Raw genomic sequence first — 21,381 nt, forward strand, 5'->3', positions numbered from 1 at the left:
AAGATTTGTGGTATTTGGGTACATTGTGTATTGTTTTATTACTGCAGGGACTCGGGCTCACTTTATGTAAACTAGAAAACACGTGAATCCTTGAGGATGGGTTTGGGTCGGATATGTTCCGGTTTTAATCCATGGATATTACCCGAAGTATATATAGTTGATTCCAGCTGTTTTGGAGGTCATTCAAATCATTTCTTTATCACACACTTATTCGAGTCTCTCTGTTCTCTTATCTTCTTCTTCAGATTAGGGTTTGGTCTGTTTAGGGTTGTTCTTGTTGATTTTGTTCTGTAAAATCTTAAATCTGTTAGTTTCTTTATATACGTTTGAGGGTGAGTGTTTATGTAGTGAGTTTTCATTTGTAAGTATCTTGAAAACCAACTAAATCTTATTTTCGTTTAATAAAAGATATGTTGATGTTGTGAATAGATCTATTGTTTACATTTTTGACATGGTATCAGATCGGGTTTACTCCTGCGTTGTTTTCATTTGAATTTTTTGAGTCGTTTGAGTTAGGGTTTCTCGATCTGTTTTTGAGTTAGGGTTTCTCAATCTGTTTTTGGTTCTTGTAGCTTCCTTGGAAGCTTCTTTTTGTTGTTTTTTTCGATCGTCTGTTGATCTGGTTGTTCGTATTGGACTGTTTAAACTCTCTCAGACATCGTCGATCTTAATAGTAAAGGATCGCTTAACTGTAAACGTTAGATCTAACTTCTCGTTGTCTAACGGCCAACGTTAAGGTCGCAAACGATGTAATCTGAGGTGTTTAGTGGTTTCAGGAATTTGAATGCCTGTCTGCTTCAGTGTTAGATTCTATTTTATATAGATCTAACGGTATACTACATTACTGCTTGCTGAGCGTTTGAGTGGATTTTTGTAAGTATTCACATGCTCTTTCCCTTTCTTGTTTGTTCAGGTTAATTTCTTGGGTGCTTCTGTGTTATTGTTTTTTGTGTATTGTTCGCGACTCTTACAATTTGTTGATAACGAGATTGTGGTCTTGTGGTTATACTAGCTTGTCTACCCCACGAAAGGTGGTCAAAATCTGGTTTAGTATAGTCACTGTTCTAAGAGAACACAATTTTGTTATTATATAAGTTGTATCAGTCATGGTTGGGGAAACCCTTTCTTCATCTGGTTCTAAAAGTCCAGATCGTTATGATTTTGATGATCCGTTGTTCTTACATCCTTCTGATAATGGTGTAGTGTCAATTATTAGTTTTAAATTGACTGGTAGTGAGAACTTTAGGATTTGGAAGATTTCTATGACTAGGGCTTTGAAAGGTAGGAATAAATTAGGTTTTGTTGATAAAACTTTTCCTAAACCAAGTGAAGATGAAACTAAAATTCGTAAATGGGAACGTGTTAATGTTGTTGTATGTTCTTGGCTACTTGGTTCGATTTTTGAGTCTTTATATGCTAATCATGCTTGTAGTGACAATGCTTCTGATATTTGGTCTGAGTTAAGTGAAACATATTCTAAAACCGATGGTTCTGTTGTTTTCAATATACATCAAAAAATAAACTCTCTTACTCAGAGTGGTTTATCTGTCTCTGAGTATTACAGTAAGCGTGATGCTTTGTGGAAAGAATTTGATGGGTTAGTTAATTTAACTAAATGCACATGTGAAGCTTCAACGGACTTAGTTAATCACTCAAAGTTAATGAAGCTAATGCAGTTCTTGTCTGGTTTAGATGATACATTCAGTCGGGTTAAAAGCCACATCTTGTTAATGGAACCTCTTCCTAATGTAAAAATTGCTTTTTTCAATTGTATCTCGTGAGGAATCACATCAAAAAGGAGGTTCCATTTCTCAGTCCTCCACTAAGTCTCAGGCTACTGCTTTTGTTGGTAAATTTAGTGATCAGAAACGTAATAAGTATCGTGGAAATTCTAATCTTCAGTGCAAAAATTGTGGTCTTAAGGGACATACTATTGAAAGATGCTACAAACTCATTGGTTTTCCAAAAGATTTTAAATTCAAGAATGAATCTCAGAATATTAGTAAGACATTTTCTTCTAATAACTCTGTCTCTTCTGATGTTAATGGTTCTTCTGATTCGGATGTTAAAACTAACAACTCTTCTGAAAAGTTTTTTCTCACAAGTGAGCAATATAACAAGTTTCTCAGTCTCATCAATGAGAAACCTTCAACAAGTGAAGTATCTACAAATATGGAAGGTATTTGTTATAACTCTTCTATATCTACTAATAGAAAGTGGATTGTTGATTCTGGTGTAGATCATCATATGACCAAAAATGATTTTAAGTTAAATAACATTGTTGATGTTTCAAAACTTGATCTTAGAGTAGATCATCCTAATGGATCTTCTGCTATAATTAACAAAATTAGGAATATGAGATTGTCTGAATCAGTTGTTTTGTCTGATGTTTTTGTTGTTCCTGAGTTCAATGTTAATTTACTTTCAGTTCATAAACTTTGTAAGGATAATAAATGTCAACTTATTTTTGATGAGTTTAAATGTGTTGTTCAGGATTCACAGTCCAAGGTGACTGTGGGGACTGGTAGTGAATCAGGAGGGTTGTATTATCTTGAAGATTCTTATTCTTCAGGTAATATGGCTTCTTTAAGTAGGATTGATTGTTATGTTTCAAAGATTACTTGGCATAATAGATTGGGTCACCCTGCTGTCCAGTCTTTAAATTCTCTTAAGCATGTTTTGTCTTTTGGGTCTGAGTCTCTTCCTCTTTGTGATGTTTGTCACAAAGCTAAGCAATTTAGGAACTCCTTTCATTTGAGTGAACATAAGAGTGTTTCTCTAGGTGATTTAGTGCATATGGATGTTTGGGGTCCCTATAAGGTTGCTACTACTGATGGTTTCAAATATTTCTTAACTATTGTGGATGATTTCACCAGAGGTGTATGGGTTTATTTGTTGAAATCCAAAACTGAAGTTTTTTTATTGGTTTTATGTGTTTTATAATTTCTTGAAGAATCATTTTAATTGAAGTGTTAAGATTGTTAGATCAAATAATGGTACTGAGTTTGTTAATTCTCAATTTAAAGATTTTTTTTGATAAAAATGGTATTTCTCATCAGACTACTTGTACTTATACTCCACAACAGAATGGTGTTGTGGAGAGAAAACATAGACATCTTTTGAATGTAGCTAGGTCTCTTTTATTTCAGTCTGGTTTGCCTCTTAAGTTGTGGGGTGAATCTGTTTTGACTGCTGTTTTTTTGATAAATAGACTTCCCACTTCAGTTTTAAAAGGGAAGTCTCCTTTTGAAATGATTTACAAATGTTTGCCTAAATTTGAGAATTTAAGAGTGTTTGGGTGTTTATGTTTTTCTGTTAAGCAAAATATATCAGATAAGTTTGTTGAAAGGTCTGACAAATGTGTTCTTATTGGTTATTCTAATGAAAAGGAATGATATAAGTTGTACAATCTTGATAATTCTTCTGTTTTCTTTTCCAGGGTTGTAATGTTCTATGACGATGTTTTTCCTTTTAAAATGAAGAAGGATTTAACTGATGAAAATTTATTTTCATTTTTTAATGATTTTGTTTTTGTTGATCCTGTACACCCAAGTCCCTATGATGAAACTCTTCAATAATCCTATATGGATGAAGTTCCTGAAACTGATACTCCTGTGATAAGCCACCAGGCTGATGACACTGGTGCAACCATTTCTTCTGAGCTAGCTAATGTTTGCAGCCAGGATGGCTTGGTACAATTGTCCCAGTCTCAGGAGGTTGGTCCAGGTGTCTCTGAATCTTCTGAGGAAAATAGTTCAGAAAATGTTGAACCATCTGGTAGTATTTCTGTTAGGAGGTCTAGTAGAGAGGCTAAGATGCCTCTTAGGTTTGATGATTATATTGTTGAAGGCAAGTACAAGTATGGTATTGAAAAGACTTTAAACTATGCAAAATTAAATCTTGAAAATTTTTGTTTTGTTTCAAACTTAAATAAAATTGTTAAGCCTAGGAATTTTTTTGAAGCTTCTACTGACTCAAATTGGGTAACTGCAATGAATGAGGAAATGGAGGCTTTGTACCGAAATAAAACCTGGGAAATTACAAATTTACCTTCTAATCGAAAACCTATTGGGTGTAAATGGGTATACAAAATTAAGTATAAGGCTAATGGTGAGGTAGAGAGGTATAAAGCCAGACTTGTGGCTAAAGGTTATTGTCAGAAAGAAGGTATTGACTATGAGGAGACATTTTCTCTTGTAGCTAAAATGGTAACTGTTAGAGTTGTTGTTTCTTTAGCTGTTAATAATTATTGGAAATTATATCAGCTTGATGTTAATAATGCATTCCTTTATGGAAATATTGATGAAGATGTTTATACGACTCTTCCTCAAGGGTATCATACTCCTGGTGATACTCGTGTTTGTAAATTGTTAAAATCATTGTATGGCTTAAAACAGGCTCCTAGAAAGTGGAATGAAAAGCTGTGTTCTTCCTTGTTTGAATTTTGTTTTGTCCAAAACATAAATGATTATTCTTTATTTGTTAGAAATAAAGGTGGTACTATTGTTGTTTTGCTTGTGTATGTTGATGATATTGTTATAAGAGAAAATTGTGAACTTGAGATTACTAAAGTAAAAGATTTTCTGAAATCCAAATATTTGATTAAGGATTTAGGGGAATTAAAGTTTTTTTGGGCATTGAAGTTATTGATAAATTTGATGGAATTTGTTTAACTCAACGCAAATATTGTTTGGAATTAATTCATGAGTTTGGAAAATTAGCTTGTAAGCCAGCTAGAACTCCTTTAGATTTAAATTTTAATATTTCTGAAAAAGGAATTGATGATAAGGATGTTTTGTTAAGTAATATAACTGAATATCAGAAACTTATAGGTAAGTTAATCTATTTGAATATAACTAGACTTGATATATCTTTTACAGTTCAAACTCTTAGTCAATTTATGCATTCTCCAAGAAAGTCTCATTTGGATATTGCCATGTGTGTGTTGAGATATCTAAAACAAAGTCCTGGTAGAGGCATTAGTTTTTCTAAAAACCAAAATGTTTCTTTAAGTGCTTATGTGGATGCTGATTGGGCAAAATGTATTACTTCCAGGAGATCTGTTACTGGTTATTGTGTTTATTTTGGAAATTCTTTAATCTCTTGGAAAAGCAAAAAACAAGATATTGTATCCAGATCTTCTATTGAATCTGAATACAAGGCATTGGCATCTGTTACTTTTGAAGTTATGTGGATTCTTAAACTTTATTTTGATTTGGGAGTTAAAGATTTGTTTCCTGTAATTGTCTTTTGTGATAATGATTCTGCAATTAAGCTAGCTCTTAACCCTGTTTTTCATAAAAAAAACTAAACATTTTGAAGTAAATGTTCATTTTGTAAGAGATAGGGTTTCAAAAGGAATTTTGAAAATTATTAAGATTGATTCAGAACATCAAAGAGCTGATATTTTTACTAAAGCTTTGTCTTCAAAGCAACATGATTTTTTGTGTTCTAAATTGGGGTTATAGGTTCTTTTTAAAGACGAGTAAATTGTTTTCCTCTGTCAATGTTCATCTTGAGGGGGGGGGGGTGTTAAAAGTATGATTATTTATGACAAGATTAACATTGAGGATATCTTCTTAACTGGACTAAAACTTAAACTTGGAGAAAGGTTCATTGTAAGAATGGTGTAAGTGTAACATCCCAAAAATTCAAGCCAATTTAAAACTTTTTAAAACATTTAAAACCATTAAGTTATTACAATTTGTTTTCAAAATAGTTTAATCATCAGAGTATCCCCAAAATCAAACATAAAATCATGAGATATGAGGAGTTGTACGATCACGCCTTCGCCTTGCCGAGATATCTGAAGTACCTGAAACAATAAACTGAAACCGTAAGCACATAGCTTAGTGAGTTCCCCCAAAATACCATCGTCATACAAATATAATCATATCATATAACAAATACAGAACAACATGCATAATGAGCCTTCAGCCTGACCGGACCGCCTCGCAGGGCCTACAACCTATCTGGACCGCTCCCGAGCCTTCGACATGACTGGACTGCCTCGCAGGGCCTACAGCCTATCCGGATCGCTCCCGAGCCTTCGGCATGACTGAACCGCCTCGCAGGGCCTACAGCCTATCCGGACCGCTCGCCGGGTATGTTGGCCTACAACACAAAGCAGGACCGCCTCAACCCAACCCCCAATCAAACAAACATGTGCACATAAATATCATACGCTAGCTCATATCATATAACAGTCAAACCGATCTAACAGATCACTAATCATAACAACATCCCAATAACTGGGATACAGACCTAACCGGTCACTAACATAGCATCATCCTATAACCAGGACACTGACCTAACCAGGTCACTAAGCATAAGCATAACACCATCCTAACTACCAGGATGTAATCAATAAACATATCATGCCATAATCCAGATACAAATATATAAAGGGCCGGCCTTGGTGCCTTAGACCCTGTTGATATAGTGAGGATAACTCACCTGACACTGCTGAAGTCCCACAGATCTAACTCCGGCTGCTGGTTGACAGATTCCCGAGCTGCCAACATCAAACAACACCCAATTAATAATTGGGTTCCAAGACCAAGGTCCAACTCACACTCCAAAGGCCCAATAGTCAGCCAATGGACTAAAGCCCAACATATGGAAAATTGGGCCCAGACCTTTATATGGTCTTTCCTTAAGGCCCATCCAATTATTCTAGCCCAAACTCTTAGTATTCCCATGGCCCGATATCACATAATCATAAAGGCCCAATTATGGCCCATCAATGGCCCAATTTTCCAAATTGGGCCCAAGACTCTCACATGGGCCTTATCCTAAAACCATCAACATATTCTAGTCCATATGATCATCCTTGGATGACCCATTAATAATCCAATTACCAAAGTCCAATGGAAAGGCCCAACACAAAGCCCAAGTGAAATTAGGGTTTCTCATAAAAAGACAATTAGGGTTAAGTGTTCCTACTTAACCCATTAAGGACTTAATCCATTAAGTCCCATATTGCTTTAGATTAATTTGCCAATGATTATTAATTAATATTTTAAGTTTATTAATTAGTTCCAATGCGGGTCCCGATCATTCCCCAAAATTAGGGTTTCCAAGACGTTAGGGTTTTCCAAACCCTAATTAGGGTTTCCAGCCCAATACTAGCCCATTAGCCAATTGGTTGGGCTTTTAGGTCCATTAGGGCTTCATTGGGCCCATTAAAGTCTCATTGGGCCTACTAGGGTTTCTTTGGGCCCATTAGGGTTTGGTAGTCCCTTTGTCCAAACATCCAAACGAGTCACAAACCAAACAAGGCACATCGCCTCCCGACACGGCGGCCGGTGGCGGCAGCCACCACCTCACGGTGGTGGTGACAAATTTTCTTTTCATTATTCCATTTTATTACAAATTACAATACCATCCAATTAACACACACACAAACACTAATAACACACACACACACACTCATTAATAAACACACACACACAACCACCTCGTGGTGGCCGGTGGTGGTATATGGTGGCAGCCACCACCTCACGGTGGTGGCGGTGGCCTTCTTGAGATTCCGGCTAAGACAGCCACCCACACACACACGACACAAAATTGCCACCATACGGCAACAGATAACTCACATACTTGCCCGGAACAATAAACCCAACATCCACTGAAGTGGGTGGCGACGTCAGTAGCACAAGAAAACGGCAGCAGCGGCGGCCCTTGGCGGCAGAACTCCCCCACGTCGATGGTTGCTTCGAATCGACAGCAACAACGACAAAGGAACGGAGAAGAGAGAGGGGAAGAACAAGATGTGGAGGAAGGATAACACAACAGCAGTAGCGGTACTGGCTCCGTCTCACGGATTCCGACGACCCAGGCGAGAACCCTTGTTGTTCACGACATCACTGGCGGCCAGAGGATGGTGGCGTTTTGACGTCGGCGTTCACAGCTCCAAACGGACTTCGGCGATCCACAGCAACGACAGAAACACGGCGTGGTTCGTGGTCCCTGCCGGCGACGGAAGCGGCTACGGGTTGGATGGCCGATGACTCATATCGGCGGTTATGGAGGGGTGACGGCTGGAGAGACAAGGTGATGAAGGTGGCGGCTGGAGAGGGTGTTGTTAGGGTTAGGGTATGAGCAATGGAACAATTATACCCGTCCCATACAAACTATGAGCCATATTGACGGAAATAGTCCCTCTCCTCCCTTTTCTTTAAAAACAAATCCTTAATTTACCCTTTAAACCCTTGCTCTCGTAATTCTTTTCAATACAAGTCTAATAATTACAAAACAACCCCTCCTCTACAAATTATTCTCATTTAAGATCCATAAATTACCATTTAACCCCTACTTTTGAAAATCCTTACAATTTAAGTCCAAAATGTTACCAATCAGCCATTGACTTATGAAAATCTTTACAAATTAAGTCCCACAATCACACTTTAACCCCTATAGATTCAAATCTTGTCATGTGTTTTCCCGAAACCAACACCCCACTAATTATTATTTGATTTTGGCTATACAATAATAATAAAATTTCATCTCGGGGTTCCAGATTTATTATTTAATTATTTTATTTTAAACGGGATGTTACAGTAAGATTTGTGGTATTTGGGTACGTTGTGTATTGTTTTATTATTGCAGGGACTGCGGCTCACTTTATGTAAACTAGAAAACACGCGGATCCTTGAGGATGGGTTTGGGTCGGATATGTTCCGGTTTTAATCCATGGATATTACCCGAAGTATATATAGTTGATTCCAACTGTTTTGGAGGTCATTCAGATCTTTATCACACACTTATTCGAGTCTCTCTATTCTCTCATCTTCTTCTTCATATTAGGGTTTGGTCTGTTTAGGGTTGTTCTTGTTGATTTTGTTCTGTAAAATCTTAAATCTGTTAGTTTCTTTATATAAGTTTGAGGGTGAGTGTTTATGTAGTGAATTTTCAGTTGTAAGTATCTTGAAAACCAACTGGATCTTATTTTCGTTTAATAAAAGATTTGTTGATGTTGTGAATAGATCTGTTGTTTACATTTTTGACAAAGTAGTTTATAATGGGTGTGATCGGTGGTGGTAATGGGTGCCACTGATGCTTCTAAGTGGCGGTCCGATGAATGTTTTTCAGATAGGGGTGATGGGTTTGATTCTATTGATTTTGAAGAAGAGAGGGTGAGATATGTGTTATAGAGGGGAAATAGGACGGTGGGGGTAGAGTGGGTGGGGTTAATTTTCAATTTTTTCGTTTTTTAATAATTGAAGTATTATAACAATTAAAAAATGGAAAAATAAATTATAAGGACATAAAAGTAATTTCAAGTGTATAGGGACCAAAATTACTAAAATCACATAATTTTGACAACCATAGGGACACTTTTTGCAATTTTATCATACAAAACTATGTAAATTATTAACAAATAATAAAAATAAAGTTAAATGAAAGTAATCGGGGTATTTTAGTCTTTTTAACCTGATCAGGGACTAAACTTGCAATAAAAACAAACTATAGAACCGTAGGAGTTAAAAAATAGTTAAAGATAAAAAAAACATAAGTTCTCCAAAATCTCAGGGACCATTCGTGTTATTTACTCTAAAAATAATTAAGAACAATAATCAAGTTTACTTATGCCGTTCCTGTCACTCACCTTCACCCAACAACAGCATAAAAATCTATAGCATCGTCTAACAAAACTAAAAATGGGTGTTTGAAATTAACTTTCAACATCCAAAGTAAAGTAAGCTTACGCCAAAAAATCAATACCACAAACTTTTTAGCGGCTAGGAAGTAAAAAACAAGATCATTTTAATTCAACTATTTACAAAACATGAAAGGGAATTTTTCAACACTGTATAAATTATAAAATAAAACTATGCATGTGGGAAGTGGGGGCCAGATTTGAACACACTAAGTTTAAGTTAAACGGGAATTCTTTTTATTTTATATTATTATTGGCTAGAAAACATACAATAATTGAACTTCTCTTTCAGAAAGATCCGAGGGACTAAATCCAACTTCCCAAACTGTAGGGGCCAAAATCAAAGATATATTGCAGTTAAGATCTTCAACTATAAAAGAAAAAGCCTAAAAGGCTCGCTCGTTCTACCCCCAACCCCACCACCTTTGCCTCCACTTCCACCACCGTTTCTTTAGCTTATCTATACCTTCATTCCATTTAAAGTAATAATAATATTTCCTCCATGCAGATCCATCATATACATAATCATTTGCTTAATTAGCATATGATCAAATTCAAAATCATATAATATGGGCTAATTACTTACCAAAAAGATCATTCATCATGCTCCATGAATAATTTGAATCATAAAATATTGTAATAAAAAGAAATTGTTAGATGGATATCTCTCATGATCATGTATTTTCACTTTCCTTAGAATGTATTTGGACCCTATGCATGGTTATAAGATCATAGTCTAAACCCCATCTCACAATCGTAAAAATTTCATTTACCCAAAAATGACTTAATGACACTGAAGTCACCAACGAAAATGAAAACAAACTGCAAATTAATAAAATACAGTATTAAAATTAATATTTAATCAACCCTTTCAATACTACATCATGATCCATGATTTGAACAAAAGCACTAGAAGAAAAAAAAGCAAAAAGTTAACGTTGTCAAGTGGCTATAATGTTCAAAAGACACAAGCCCCCATGGCACAACAGGGTCCTTAGCTTTTGGAGTTCTTGCATTCTACAAATAGGTTACTTATATGACTCAAAATCTTATCAGTTTGCTTCAAGACTCACCACTTTTTCTAGCAATACATTACTTAAAAAAAATGTCACATCCATTACCACTAACCTTGTACACTAGCAATCATATTTCTATCCCCAACCATTGAACAAAGAAAGCCATAGATACCTTGAAAACCAAAAGGGTAACATTAACATGGAAGGTGATCCAAAGGGTGGTCATGGTCTAGTCTCTGAAAGTGGTCTTGTTTCTGCTCATACCATTGACTCTGGTTCGTTACACCTAACCTAAAACAACATGACTTCCTTTATTTCATTTTTTTTTCTATTTTATTGTAACAAAATTCATCTGAAATTGTAGATTCATGGAGGCAAGTTGGGTTGCTGTTAGTAACAGGTTACAGTTGTGGATATATCTTGAGCTTTTCAAACCTAATGTTGGTGCCTTTAGGGTGGACATGGGGCATCATCAGCCTCATAATGGTGGCTGTCTTCACTGCCTACTCTAGCTGGCTTTTAGCAGGATTTCACTTTGTAAATGGCCAACGTTTCATTAGATATAGAGATCTCATGGGCTCTATTTTTGGCAAGTTTAAGTTTGATATATATCAATTACTTCTTCATTCCCATGTTGCACAAATTATATATATGTTCTAAAAAAACTTATTTTCAGGACAAGAAATGTTCTATCTTACTTGGGTATCCCAAGTTTTGATCCTTCTTATTACAAATATGGGGTTCATACTTCTTGGAGGGAAGGCACTCAAGGTAAGAAATTAACTAAAAATTCGAATCACTATTTATTTTTAATTTTTGGTTAATGTTTTATTCAAATCTAATGTGTTATAACAACAGGAAATCAATGGAGAATTTGGTGACACCCCTTTAAGACTTCAATATTATATCATGATCACTGGTGCAGCGTACTTTGTGTTTTCAATTTTAGTCCCAACAATATCATCAATGGGGAAGTGGTTGTATCTTTCAACAGTTCTTACGTTTACTTACATCGTGGTTCTTCTGGTAGTTGTAATCAAGGATGGTAATTAAGTAGTTCATGTATTTGTAGCTTTCAATGATCTTGATATCATGTGAAATAATGACAGATTTACACGTTTCATAGGATTGAAATCCAACAGAGTGAACGACTATGAAACTAGAGGAAACAATGCTTCCAAGATCTTCAATGGTTTTTGTGCAATATCAGCCATTATCGCTTGCAATTCAGCGGGGATTATACCAGAGATTCAGGTGAAAACCTCGCATAATTAAGCTAATTGAAAATGTTTTTAGCATTAAAAAAACTAACCAATCGAATTGTAGTCAACTCTACGGATGCCGGCTGTTAAGAACATGAGGAAAGCTTTGCATCTACAGTTCAGTGTAGGGTTGGCGTTTTATTATGGTGTGAGCATCGCCGGATATTGGGCCTATGGTTCATCAGTCTCTGAGTATCTTCCGGCGGACTTAAGTGGACCAAAATGGGCGAAAATCCTCATAAACTCGGTGGTTTTCACACAATCCATAATTTCTCAACATGTAAGAATTAAGATCGACCATCTTTTCGTCGTGTTTATGTTAAGGATCATATAAACTTTATAAGTTATATCTAGTTTTGGTTTCGGATTTCAGGCGTTTATCGCACCAGTTCACGAAGCCTTAGATACCAAGTTTCTGAAGCTGGATAAAGGCATACATTCTAGAGAAAACATCAAACGTCTGTTTTTTCTTCGAGCATTGCTATTCGCCGTGAACATGGTGGTCGCAGCAGCACTGCCGTTCATGGGGGATTTCGTGAACTTGTTAGGATCGTTTTTGCTGATTCCATTAACCTTCTTGTTTCCTAGCATGATCTTCATCAAGGTTAGCCTGCGATTCTGCACTTCAGTTTACCAGAAGTCGATTAAAGTAGATGATCGACTACAACTCCATGAGTTGAATTTTTATCTGTATTTTTAATTTCAGGTGAAGGGGGAAGCAGCAAAGATTGAGAAGATCTGGCACTGGGCGATTATCGTTGTGTTTTCTGTCCTGACTGTAGCAACGACTGTTGCTGCTGTCCGATTGATTGTAAACAATGTTGCAAAGTACTATTTATTTGCAGACACATGAGATCTACATATGTGTACCCGTGTACTATTCATATTTCATACGTAATGTCAATCTAGAATCAAATTTTCCTCGTTTAAAATCATCCATATTCCATGATTCCATAATTCGATGATGGTTCATTCTGTATAAGGACCAACCAGAAGCGCAATAAAACCCTGTTAGTGCATAAAGGGTAACATGAAATGAAACTATATTTATAAGAAAGACATAAAAAAAGCAAACGCACCTATGGTACTAAATTAGATATTTCATCAAACGATATGATCGACTCTATCAGAATCACATGGGTAACTAACTGTCTGTCTGTATCTCTCATTGAAATATTTTTATCTTTAATCAAGATGACGTATCACAGAATTCCACACACTATTGGGGTCCAACCAACACAATTTGTATGTAGTTCACTCTTATTGTTGTTCTAGTTATCTTTTAGTTGACTTTATATTAAATGTTCAATAAATGTCGAAATTGGTGAAAACTTATTTTATTTTTGGTTGAGAACATACATTCAAAAGGTCCAAAGCATACATAGAAAAAACAACACAATCTTTCAAGACCCCTTCTACAAGACACACGACTAGCCTCGTGAAAATGAGCTTGAGCTCGATTTGAGGATAAGTTGGATGCGACTTTGCACCAATAGTCTATTAACAGTAGCAACATGGGGATATACTCCTCGAGAGCATCAAATAGAAGTCTCCTTTAACAATCCACCCGTACCTTGACCATGCGGAAAAAATATTTATGTTTTCCTATATAAGTCGTGACTCTTTTGGATCATCCAGGGGCGGATCTATAGTGGTGCACGGGGTTGCACCGGCAACTACTAGATTTTTTCGTATTAATATAAAAAAAACTTTTTTTATTATTATGCACCTATAAAGGAACGAGTATATTACAGTGCACATGTTTAATCAAAAGTTGCCATGGCTAAGTTCGACAAAGGTGTGATGTAAGGGCTTGGTGAATATAACCTATTAAAACTAAACCGTTTCAATAAAACTCAATTAAATCACTTTCATTGTTGTTTAAAATTCCTATATTAATAGTTTACTTTTTTATTAACTTGACAATTTAATAAAAAATCATTTTTTTTCCATTAGCAAACATATGCTCCCATGAACTCAAAATCATTTCAACCGTCTACATATTTAATATATATTTTCATACACAATTGGGTATATCAGAGCTATATACAAATTCTTTGTGACACATGGCCTTTCATAATTTTCTATTTAATTTCTTCTCGACGTAATAGCTTTTGCATCATAAAAAACGACAAAACAATAATACAATAATATGATAAGAAGTGACGGAAAATAGTGGAGTGAATGAAGGAAGAAGACATATTTTGGAGATATATTAGAAGAAAATGTAGACATTGAATAATCATTTATTTTTATATAAGATTTAATCAAAATTACGTAGTTTTAATATGTTCTATATGTAAGGTTGTATACTTAATGGTCTTATATTCACGTTTGGCGTAAAATAATTACCTAGCGAGCTAGCCTCCTCCTATGGGGATCCTATTTTAACATTTCTTCCATACACATCACACATATATGTGTACATACGCATTACATATGTTTCAAACTAAACAACTGCTTTTCTTCATAAATATTAAAATTTAGGTCAACTCAATTTATGTCTCATTCTAGTCAATTTATGTCTCATTCTACATTTTGAATTGATTCGTTTGTTTTGTCAAGCAAATGTATCGAACTTATAAAAATGCATTTATTAGTTGGCATTTGTATATTATATTTTGCTCTAAACCATGGAACTTATAAAAATGCATTAATTCGGAATGAAATTTTGGTAATAATGCCTTCAAAACTTTGTACAACCACAACCAACACGAAAACAAACTCCACGAGACCAAGAACCTGTCCATGGAAAGACCAATTTGCCCTTCACGAAGTTTGTCTACAATAGTTTGTTATGTTTAATGCACTCATATTTTTTTTGTTATATTTTATCGGAATTTTTTTTGTGCACCTCCTGCTACTTATTCCTGCGTCCGCCCCTGGGATCATCCCCAAAGTTTGTCTACGAGGTCTCATTTACTAGTCCACTGATACCTTGGCCATGCAAAAAATAATATTTATGTTTTGAGTAATGTTAACAACGAAAACTGTAAAAAGTTGCATTTGACTCTTAGGTATGACCAACATACTTGTCATCCACCTTTCATTTTGTCATATCTCTTCTATGAATCCCCAACATTACCCCAACTACTGCCCACCACCATATAGTATTTGTTAGTGTATCCCACACCGGTACGACATTGTCTCTTATGTATCTATATATGTTAGAGTCTCCCCATCTCCATAAGAGCTTTATTATAGAGACAACCTTAGACTTTACATCCCCGTGGCTTAACAACATATGGTATTTTTGCTCTAACTCACATCGGTACGACACGGTCCTTTACATCTCTATATATGTTAGAGTCTTCCTATCTTCACAACAGTTTGTTAGAGAGAGAACCTTGGACTTCACATCCCTATGGCTTAACATATCCTTATCCAACCTCATCGATCATCCATATCTAAGGGGGAGTATTAGTGAACTGCTAGAACCGGTCCGAGTTCCGGGTTTAAAGAAGAGATTTATTCGGGTTTTGGGTAATCCGTGTTTAAGAACCGGAACATGTTTCAGTGGCCGGAATCGGTTTTTGTGAATATTTTAAAACATGAATATCTCATTTGTTTGAAGTCAGATTGATATGTGGTTTTTTGATTTTTGGTTTCATTTTTAATGACTCCTAAAATAGGGATATTAAAGCTGGAAATTTTCAGCTTTGCAGCTTTTTATTTTGGTATTTTATATTCTATGAAAATTTTAAAACATGTATATCTCATTTGTTTGAAGTCGAATTGGTATGTAATTTTTTTTAAAGATGTAGTTTAGAGTTTGTATATGATTTTAGACTATAACTTAGTCATTTTTTGTTTCATATTCAATGACTTATAATCCCTGATAACTTATTTTATTTCCTTATTTTTATTAGTTTATTTTAGATTTTTAGCTCTTTTTATTAGTATTGCATTGTATATTCTTTATTTTCTTTATCATGGATCGTATCGGGTGTTTTTTATTTTGCAGGTTTTCGGTGTTCTTTGCTGACGCGGGTTGATTGGAGACGGGCTTAGTGGGCTCTCGAGGCATTGTTGGGCTTGGCGGATCCATAAAAGGAGATTTGGGCCTTAAGAGTTAAAGACTTGGATATTTTGGGCTTGTGAAGATGGGTAATAAACTTTTATTTTGGGCTTGGAGTGTCCATTTTTATAGCTAAATGATGATTGGTTGGTTTAAATCACATGGATATGGAGGGGACCAAAGGAATCTTTGGTAGTGGAAGGGTGGAGTGGAGGAATGAGGAGCCAATAGCATTACAGCAATACTTGCGCGGGTGAAATTTTCGTCGCGCGGGTACCCGCGCAACTGCCCAGTTTGGGCATTTTGGTCATTTGGAACACCATGACCTTGGGGGATCAGATCTAGCAACCATAATCTCGATTTTTCACCATTGGAGAGCTGAAGAAGGCGATTTTGGAGCTTGAAACCCATTTCTTTTCATCTTTCCAAGTCATTGGTAGTTTCTTTATGCAATTAGACTTTTGTTATTGTTATTTTGTTGCCATGAGTGGCTAATTTCCCTATTTTGGTAGACCTTGGCTAAAACCTCTGAATGTTTGTGGGTTTTTGAAGGATTTATGCTTATTTATCATTTATCTTATGTCTATGATTCTAGTTCATATTTCCTATGCTTGTTTAGTGCTTTGATCATAAGCTTGGTACTTCAATAAGAAATTGTTGGTTTATTTCTTTGGTTTAGCATTGAATCATTGAATTTACTTAGAACAAGGGCTTTATGATGGTAGAAATCATCTCTAGCTTATGAATCATAACTCGTTTATGGATGTGTAAGCATTGACATCCTCTAGGAATTGGGGATTCCTTCATTCTTAAGGCTAATTGACTTCTTGGGTTAAATTGGTTCAATTGACCCTTTGTAACACCCAGTTTAATAGATAAATAAATAGATAAAGATTTATAAAAGAATAATAGCCATAAATGTGAAGTAGTGCAACAAGAAGTTAGTTTTGGGGGTTAGGTATAAATTCGGGATTTAAATTAAAAAGATTTTATGGAATCAGGGACTAAAGTGTAAGTTTGGGACTTAAGTTGAAAAGAATGAAAGGAGGAAGGACTAAAAAGGATAACATGGCCGAAGTTTGATAATTGGGCTTGAATTGAAAAGAATTTAGAAGGGCGAGGGCTAAAAGGGTAAATATGGATTGGATTTGAAAGAAATTGGAGAAGGAGGGGCCAATTCCGTCAATATGGGTGGAAGTTATGTGAATCAGGTATATAGCCATCGACTCTTCCATAACCCTAACCCTAGCTACGTTTTTCAGCCGCCACCATCTCACAATCCTCCTCAGCTGCAGCCACCTAGTCGGGGTCGGCCGTCGTAACCCGCTGTCGTTGAAGTCACGAACAACCGAAGTAGGACCGCCGAAGACCGTGTATGGAATGCTGTTGTCGCTGATGCAAGGGTCGTGAACGACCGGAGTGGGACGCCGCTGCACCGCCTCTGTGAAGAAGACGGATCCACCGCCGGGCGCCGCATCCGCCATTCCCAGCGACGTCGGTGGCCCTTGTGCCGTCCGTGAAGACGAACGGATGCTCTCCTTCGTATCTGTGTTGCTGATCCCTTCTCCTCCTTCATTTCAACGCTATACCTTAGTTACGTCCCTCTGTCCCGCCGTCCGCCTTTGCTGCTGCCGCAAGAGTCGCTACTGTCGCCGATGGTGCTCCTGCTGCCGTCACTGTGCACCACCGGGGGTGGCTGCCACCGTGTTCTGCCGCCGCCGTGAGCCACCAGGTGGGTGGCTGGGGTGCATCTCACAAATCAGTGTCGTATGTGTTGATTGTAGGGCTTGTGTGTGTATGATGTGGCTGGAAAATCAAGAAAGGCCACTGCCACCACCTCACGGTGGTGGCTGCCGCCAAGCGCCACCGCCGGCCACCACGGTGTAGCTGTGTGTGTGTTAGTTAGTGTGTGTTAGTGAGTGTGTATTATTTTTGGATAAAAGCCTTGTAATTGTAATTAGCATCGAATAATAAAAAAATAATAATAACCACCACCGTAAGGTGGTGGCCGCCGCCGTGTGCCGCCGTTGACCACCACTACCCGAGGTGGTAGTGGGTGGTGCCCCACAAGCAAACCCTAATGAACCTAGCAAAATCCTAATGGGCTTAAAGATTTAGTTTTGGGCCTATTGGGCCATGGTTGTGTGAAAACCCTAATTGAGAGTATTTGGGCCTTAGACTTATTTGGACCTACTTTTGGGCCATTGAGAGTGGATTGAGTATTAAGCCCAAGTTCACCATATCATTTATCTAGTAGAGTAAAGGACTTAATGGATTAAGTCCTTAATGGGTTAAGTAAGAAACATTTAACCCTAATCGTCATTTTATGTGAAACCCTAATTTCACTTGGGCCTTAAGTTGGGCCTTTCTATTGGGTTTTGGTGATTGGGCCAATAATGGGCCATCCAAGAATGATTATATGGACTAGAGTAATTAGTTGGGCTTTAGGGTAAGGCCCATATGAAGGATTGGGCCCAATTTGGAAAATTGGGCCATAGATAGGCCATAGTTTGGGCCTAGATGGCTGTATGATATTGGGCCCTTAGAATGAGACATGTTGGACTGGAATGAACAATTGGGTCTTAAGGGAAGTCCATGTAGAGGTTTGGGCCCAATTTGGAAAATTGGGCCATATGTTGGGCTTTGGTCCCTAGTTGACTTTGGGCCTATGGATTGGACCTTGATCTTGGATAAGCCAAGCTTGGGGTAATGTAGTTATTAACCAAAGTATGTACTTATGGTTATGTAGTGGAACCCAATTATTAATTGGGTGTTATTTTGATGTTGACAGATTCGGGACTCTGTCATCCAACAACCAGGGTTTTGTCAGCAGGACTTCAGCAGTGTGAGGTGAGTTTCCCTTCAGTAGGAACGGGTCTAAGGCACCAATGCAGGCCCGTTTAGTAGTGTAGGATATCGGGGTTAGCCCGATGCAGATTGTATGTTTCCGGACTTCGGTCGGATGTCGGGTGGGGCCCAATGCAGTGATTTAGCTTACAAGTTATATGTTATGTGTTCCGGACTTTGGTCCGATGCCGGGGAAATCCCGAGAAGTAGTTATGTATGCTTGATGTCTTTGTGATTCATGCATGTTTGTGTTATGTATTATATGTTCTGGGCTTCGGTCCGATGCCGGGCAAGCCCGACGCAGTATATATATGATTATGTTATATGTTTATGTTTTGTTATGTTCAGTACATTCCAGACTTCGGTCCGATGCAGTGGGCATGGCCCAAGTTATTCCGGACTTCGGTCCGATGCCGGGCGGGGCCCGATGCAGTGGGCGGGGCCCAAGTTATTCCGGACTTCGGTCCGATGCCAGGCGGGGCCCGATGCAGTGGGCGAGGCCCAAGTTAGTCCGGACTTCGGTCCGAAGCCGGGCAGGGCCCGATGCAGTGGGCAAGGCCCAGTATGTGTTATTGTATGGTATGTGGTAGTTGGGGAGACTCACTAAGCTTCGTGCTTACAGTTTTCAGTTGTGGTTTCAGGTACTCAGTTTTCAAAAGAGGAGCTCGGGAAGATTGCAGTGCACACACCATTTGTTCAGCCTGGGATGTTTATACTCTGATATACATGACAGTTGTTATATTATTTTGAGATACATTGTTGTGAATTTTCTATGACGTATGATAACTATGGTTTTATTACTGATTTAAAACGAAATTTTCAGACTGTAGTTTTGGGATGTTACAAGTTGGTATCAGAGCCTTGGTTTGAGGGATTCAGGCACACTTTCGGGTGTGTCTGAACTCAAACTAAGGAAGTGGTATAAAGTGTTCCAAAGAAAAACCATGTTTATAAAAGGATTTTGAGAAAAGAAATCACTTTTAGAAAAGTATAAAGAAAGGAACTTTGAAAACAGAAAAGGGTGTGGTGCATGCAGTCAGCCGAGCTCAAGTAAGTACTCCCAAATTACCCATACAAGTTTATGTATTGTTATGTTTATCAGCTTATGAGAATTGTATGCTAGTTTAGGACTAAGGATCTAGGAAGGATGCCTTATGTGCCTATTATATGTGTATTAGATTTATGAGGATTGCATGCTAGTTTAGGACTAAGGATCTAGGAAGGATGCCTTATGTGCCTGTTTTATGTATCTCAGCTTTATGAACTGCATGCTAGTACAGATTAGTTAGGGACAGCCTGAGAGAGATATGATTTATTATGTTTACTCGATGCTCGAATGCTGCTTGCTTTGTGCTTTTAGGAGTCTTAGTTATCTTTCACTAACTAGTAAATGAATATGTTAAGTTACATATTGCAAGGACTAAATAATTTCAGAAGGTTAGGTCTAGCTCTATTTCGCAGCTCTTGTTTGAGTCCAACCGTTGTAGGGTAGGATCTCTCATTCTAAGAATTATCTAGTCTGAGTAATATGTAATAGTATTCGCGAGCTAGTTAGGGGAAGAAAGCAGGGACTTATTATGCAGCTGATGGTGGAGAGTGGGTTGGTGATTACCCTAGGGCAAGCCTAGGATGAGATTAGCATGAGATCAGCAGTAGTAGTAGAAGGGACTTGGTGGAGTCGAGGCAGTACTTGAGGAAAGTACGGATAGATGTGGAAGGTAGTATGGGCCCGTACTACTAGAAGCAGAGGATCCGTACTCGAATCAAGGAAGGCTGAGATAAGACAAGGGAACTTGTAGTGTGTGAGATCCCTCGAGTTTTGATGAGTATTGTGATGTTAGTGATGGTATATTACTGAGTATAGTGACGCTACGTGGTAGACCAGATGGTAGTTCTGGTGTCGACGAGGGATCAGGCTCGGACTCTGTAGCCGGGCAGCTCGATGATCAGATGAGGGAGTTCATTCCATCTGAGAATTACGCGCAATATCATTGACCAGACTCCTGTGATCCTTAGTGTGAGCAATGAGGGCATTATAGAGATTTGTGATGAGAGGCCGAGTGCATTCTGCACTAAGATAGCAGTCATGATAGGGACATGTACGCTGATGTTTCGGGAATTCATAGCTTGTGAAGCTCCAGGTGATCATGGGGTTAGGGACCCCATTGCTAGCAGCATGTGATTGGCAGATGTTGCCAATATTTTTGTACCAGCTGTAGTCTCGAAAGGAGATAAGATCCGACTTACTTCCTGTCTCCTGAGGGACAGAACACGAGATTGATAGGAAGAGATTGGCAGTGAGTTGAGTGATGAAGCAGTTGATGTATGTCATGGGATGACTTTTCGACCAGATTCCGCACAGAGTTGCCAGGCGACTGAGGCACAGTTAGGGGTGAGCAAAAACCGAACCGCAAACCGAAAAAACCAAAAAAAACCGCATAAACCGAAACCGAAATGAAAACCGACGGTGCGGTTTTTAGTTTTGCAAAAACCGAAAATGTTCGGTGCGGTGCAGTTTCTAGTCTTGCAAAAACCGCAAAAAACCGAACCGCACCGAATATATATATATATATATAT

At 37.6% G+C, this 21,381-nt stretch overlaps 2 protein-coding genes across 2 annotated transcripts; both read left to right on the forward strand.

The window, feature by feature from the left end:
• Nucleotides 1-1,106: 1,106 nt before the first annotated feature.
• LOC145111207 (uncharacterized) lies at nt 1,107-3,578 on the forward strand. Its single transcript, XM_079047504.1, has 4 exons — nt 1,107-1,709; nt 1,783-2,913; nt 3,060-3,349; nt 3,440-3,578. The coding sequence occupies exons 1-4, from the start codon at nt 1,107-1,109 to the stop codon at nt 3,576-3,578; spliced, it is 2,163 nt and encodes a 720-aa protein (XP_078903630.1).
• A 7,124-nt stretch (nt 3,579-10,702) lies between these two features.
• On the forward strand, nt 10,703-12,874 carry LOC145111733 (proline transporter 1-like). The gene is made up of 8 exons (XM_079047986.1): nt 10,703-10,952; nt 11,042-11,266; nt 11,354-11,448; nt 11,536-11,722; nt 11,804-11,931; nt 12,004-12,219; nt 12,313-12,543; nt 12,646-12,874. Exons 1-8 carry the CDS (start codon nt 10,877-10,879, stop codon nt 12,790-12,792), a joined length of 1,305 nt encoding a protein of 434 aa, XP_078904112.1. The 5' UTR covers nt 10,703-10,876; the 3' UTR covers nt 12,793-12,874.
• The last annotated feature ends 8,507 nt before the right edge of the window (nt 12,875-21,381 follow it).

Source organism: Lactuca virosa, chromosome 5 (assembly GCF_052849685.1).
Source record: "Lactuca virosa cultivar CGN04683 chromosome 5, Lactuca_virosa_CGN04683_v6, whole genome shotgun sequence".
NCBI classification, from domain to species: Eukaryota; Viridiplantae; Streptophyta; class Magnoliopsida; order Asterales; family Asteraceae; genus Lactuca; species Lactuca virosa.

What these genes read in the sequence shown, in the direction of transcription:
- LOC145111207 (XM_079047504.1), top strand. Translation starts at nt 1,107, where the DNA reads ATGGTTGGGGAAACCCTTTCTTCATCTGGTTCTAAAAGTCCAGATCGT. An exon ending in TAGATGATACATTCAGTCGG is followed by an intron (nt 1,710 to 1,782) that starts GTTAAAAGCCAC and finishes GTATCTCGTGAG; the next exon opens with GAATCACATCAAAAAGGAGG. An exon ending in TCAGATAAGTTTGTTGAAAG is followed by an intron (nt 3,350 to 3,439) that starts GTCTGACAAATG and finishes TTTCTTTTCCAG; the next exon opens with GGTTGTAATGTTCTATGACG.
- LOC145111733 (XM_079047986.1), top strand. Translation starts at nt 10,877, where the DNA reads ATGGAAGGTGATCCAAAGGGTGGTCATGGTCTAGTCTCTGAAAGTGGT. An exon ending in GGTAGTTGTAATCAAGGATG is followed by an intron (nt 11,723 to 11,803) that starts GTAATTAAGTAG and finishes CACGTTTCATAG; the next exon opens with GATTGAAATCCAACAGAGTG. An exon ending in GGATTATACCAGAGATTCAG is followed by an intron (nt 11,932 to 12,003) that starts GTGAAAACCTCG and finishes ATCGAATTGTAG; the next exon opens with TCAACTCTACGGATGCCGGC.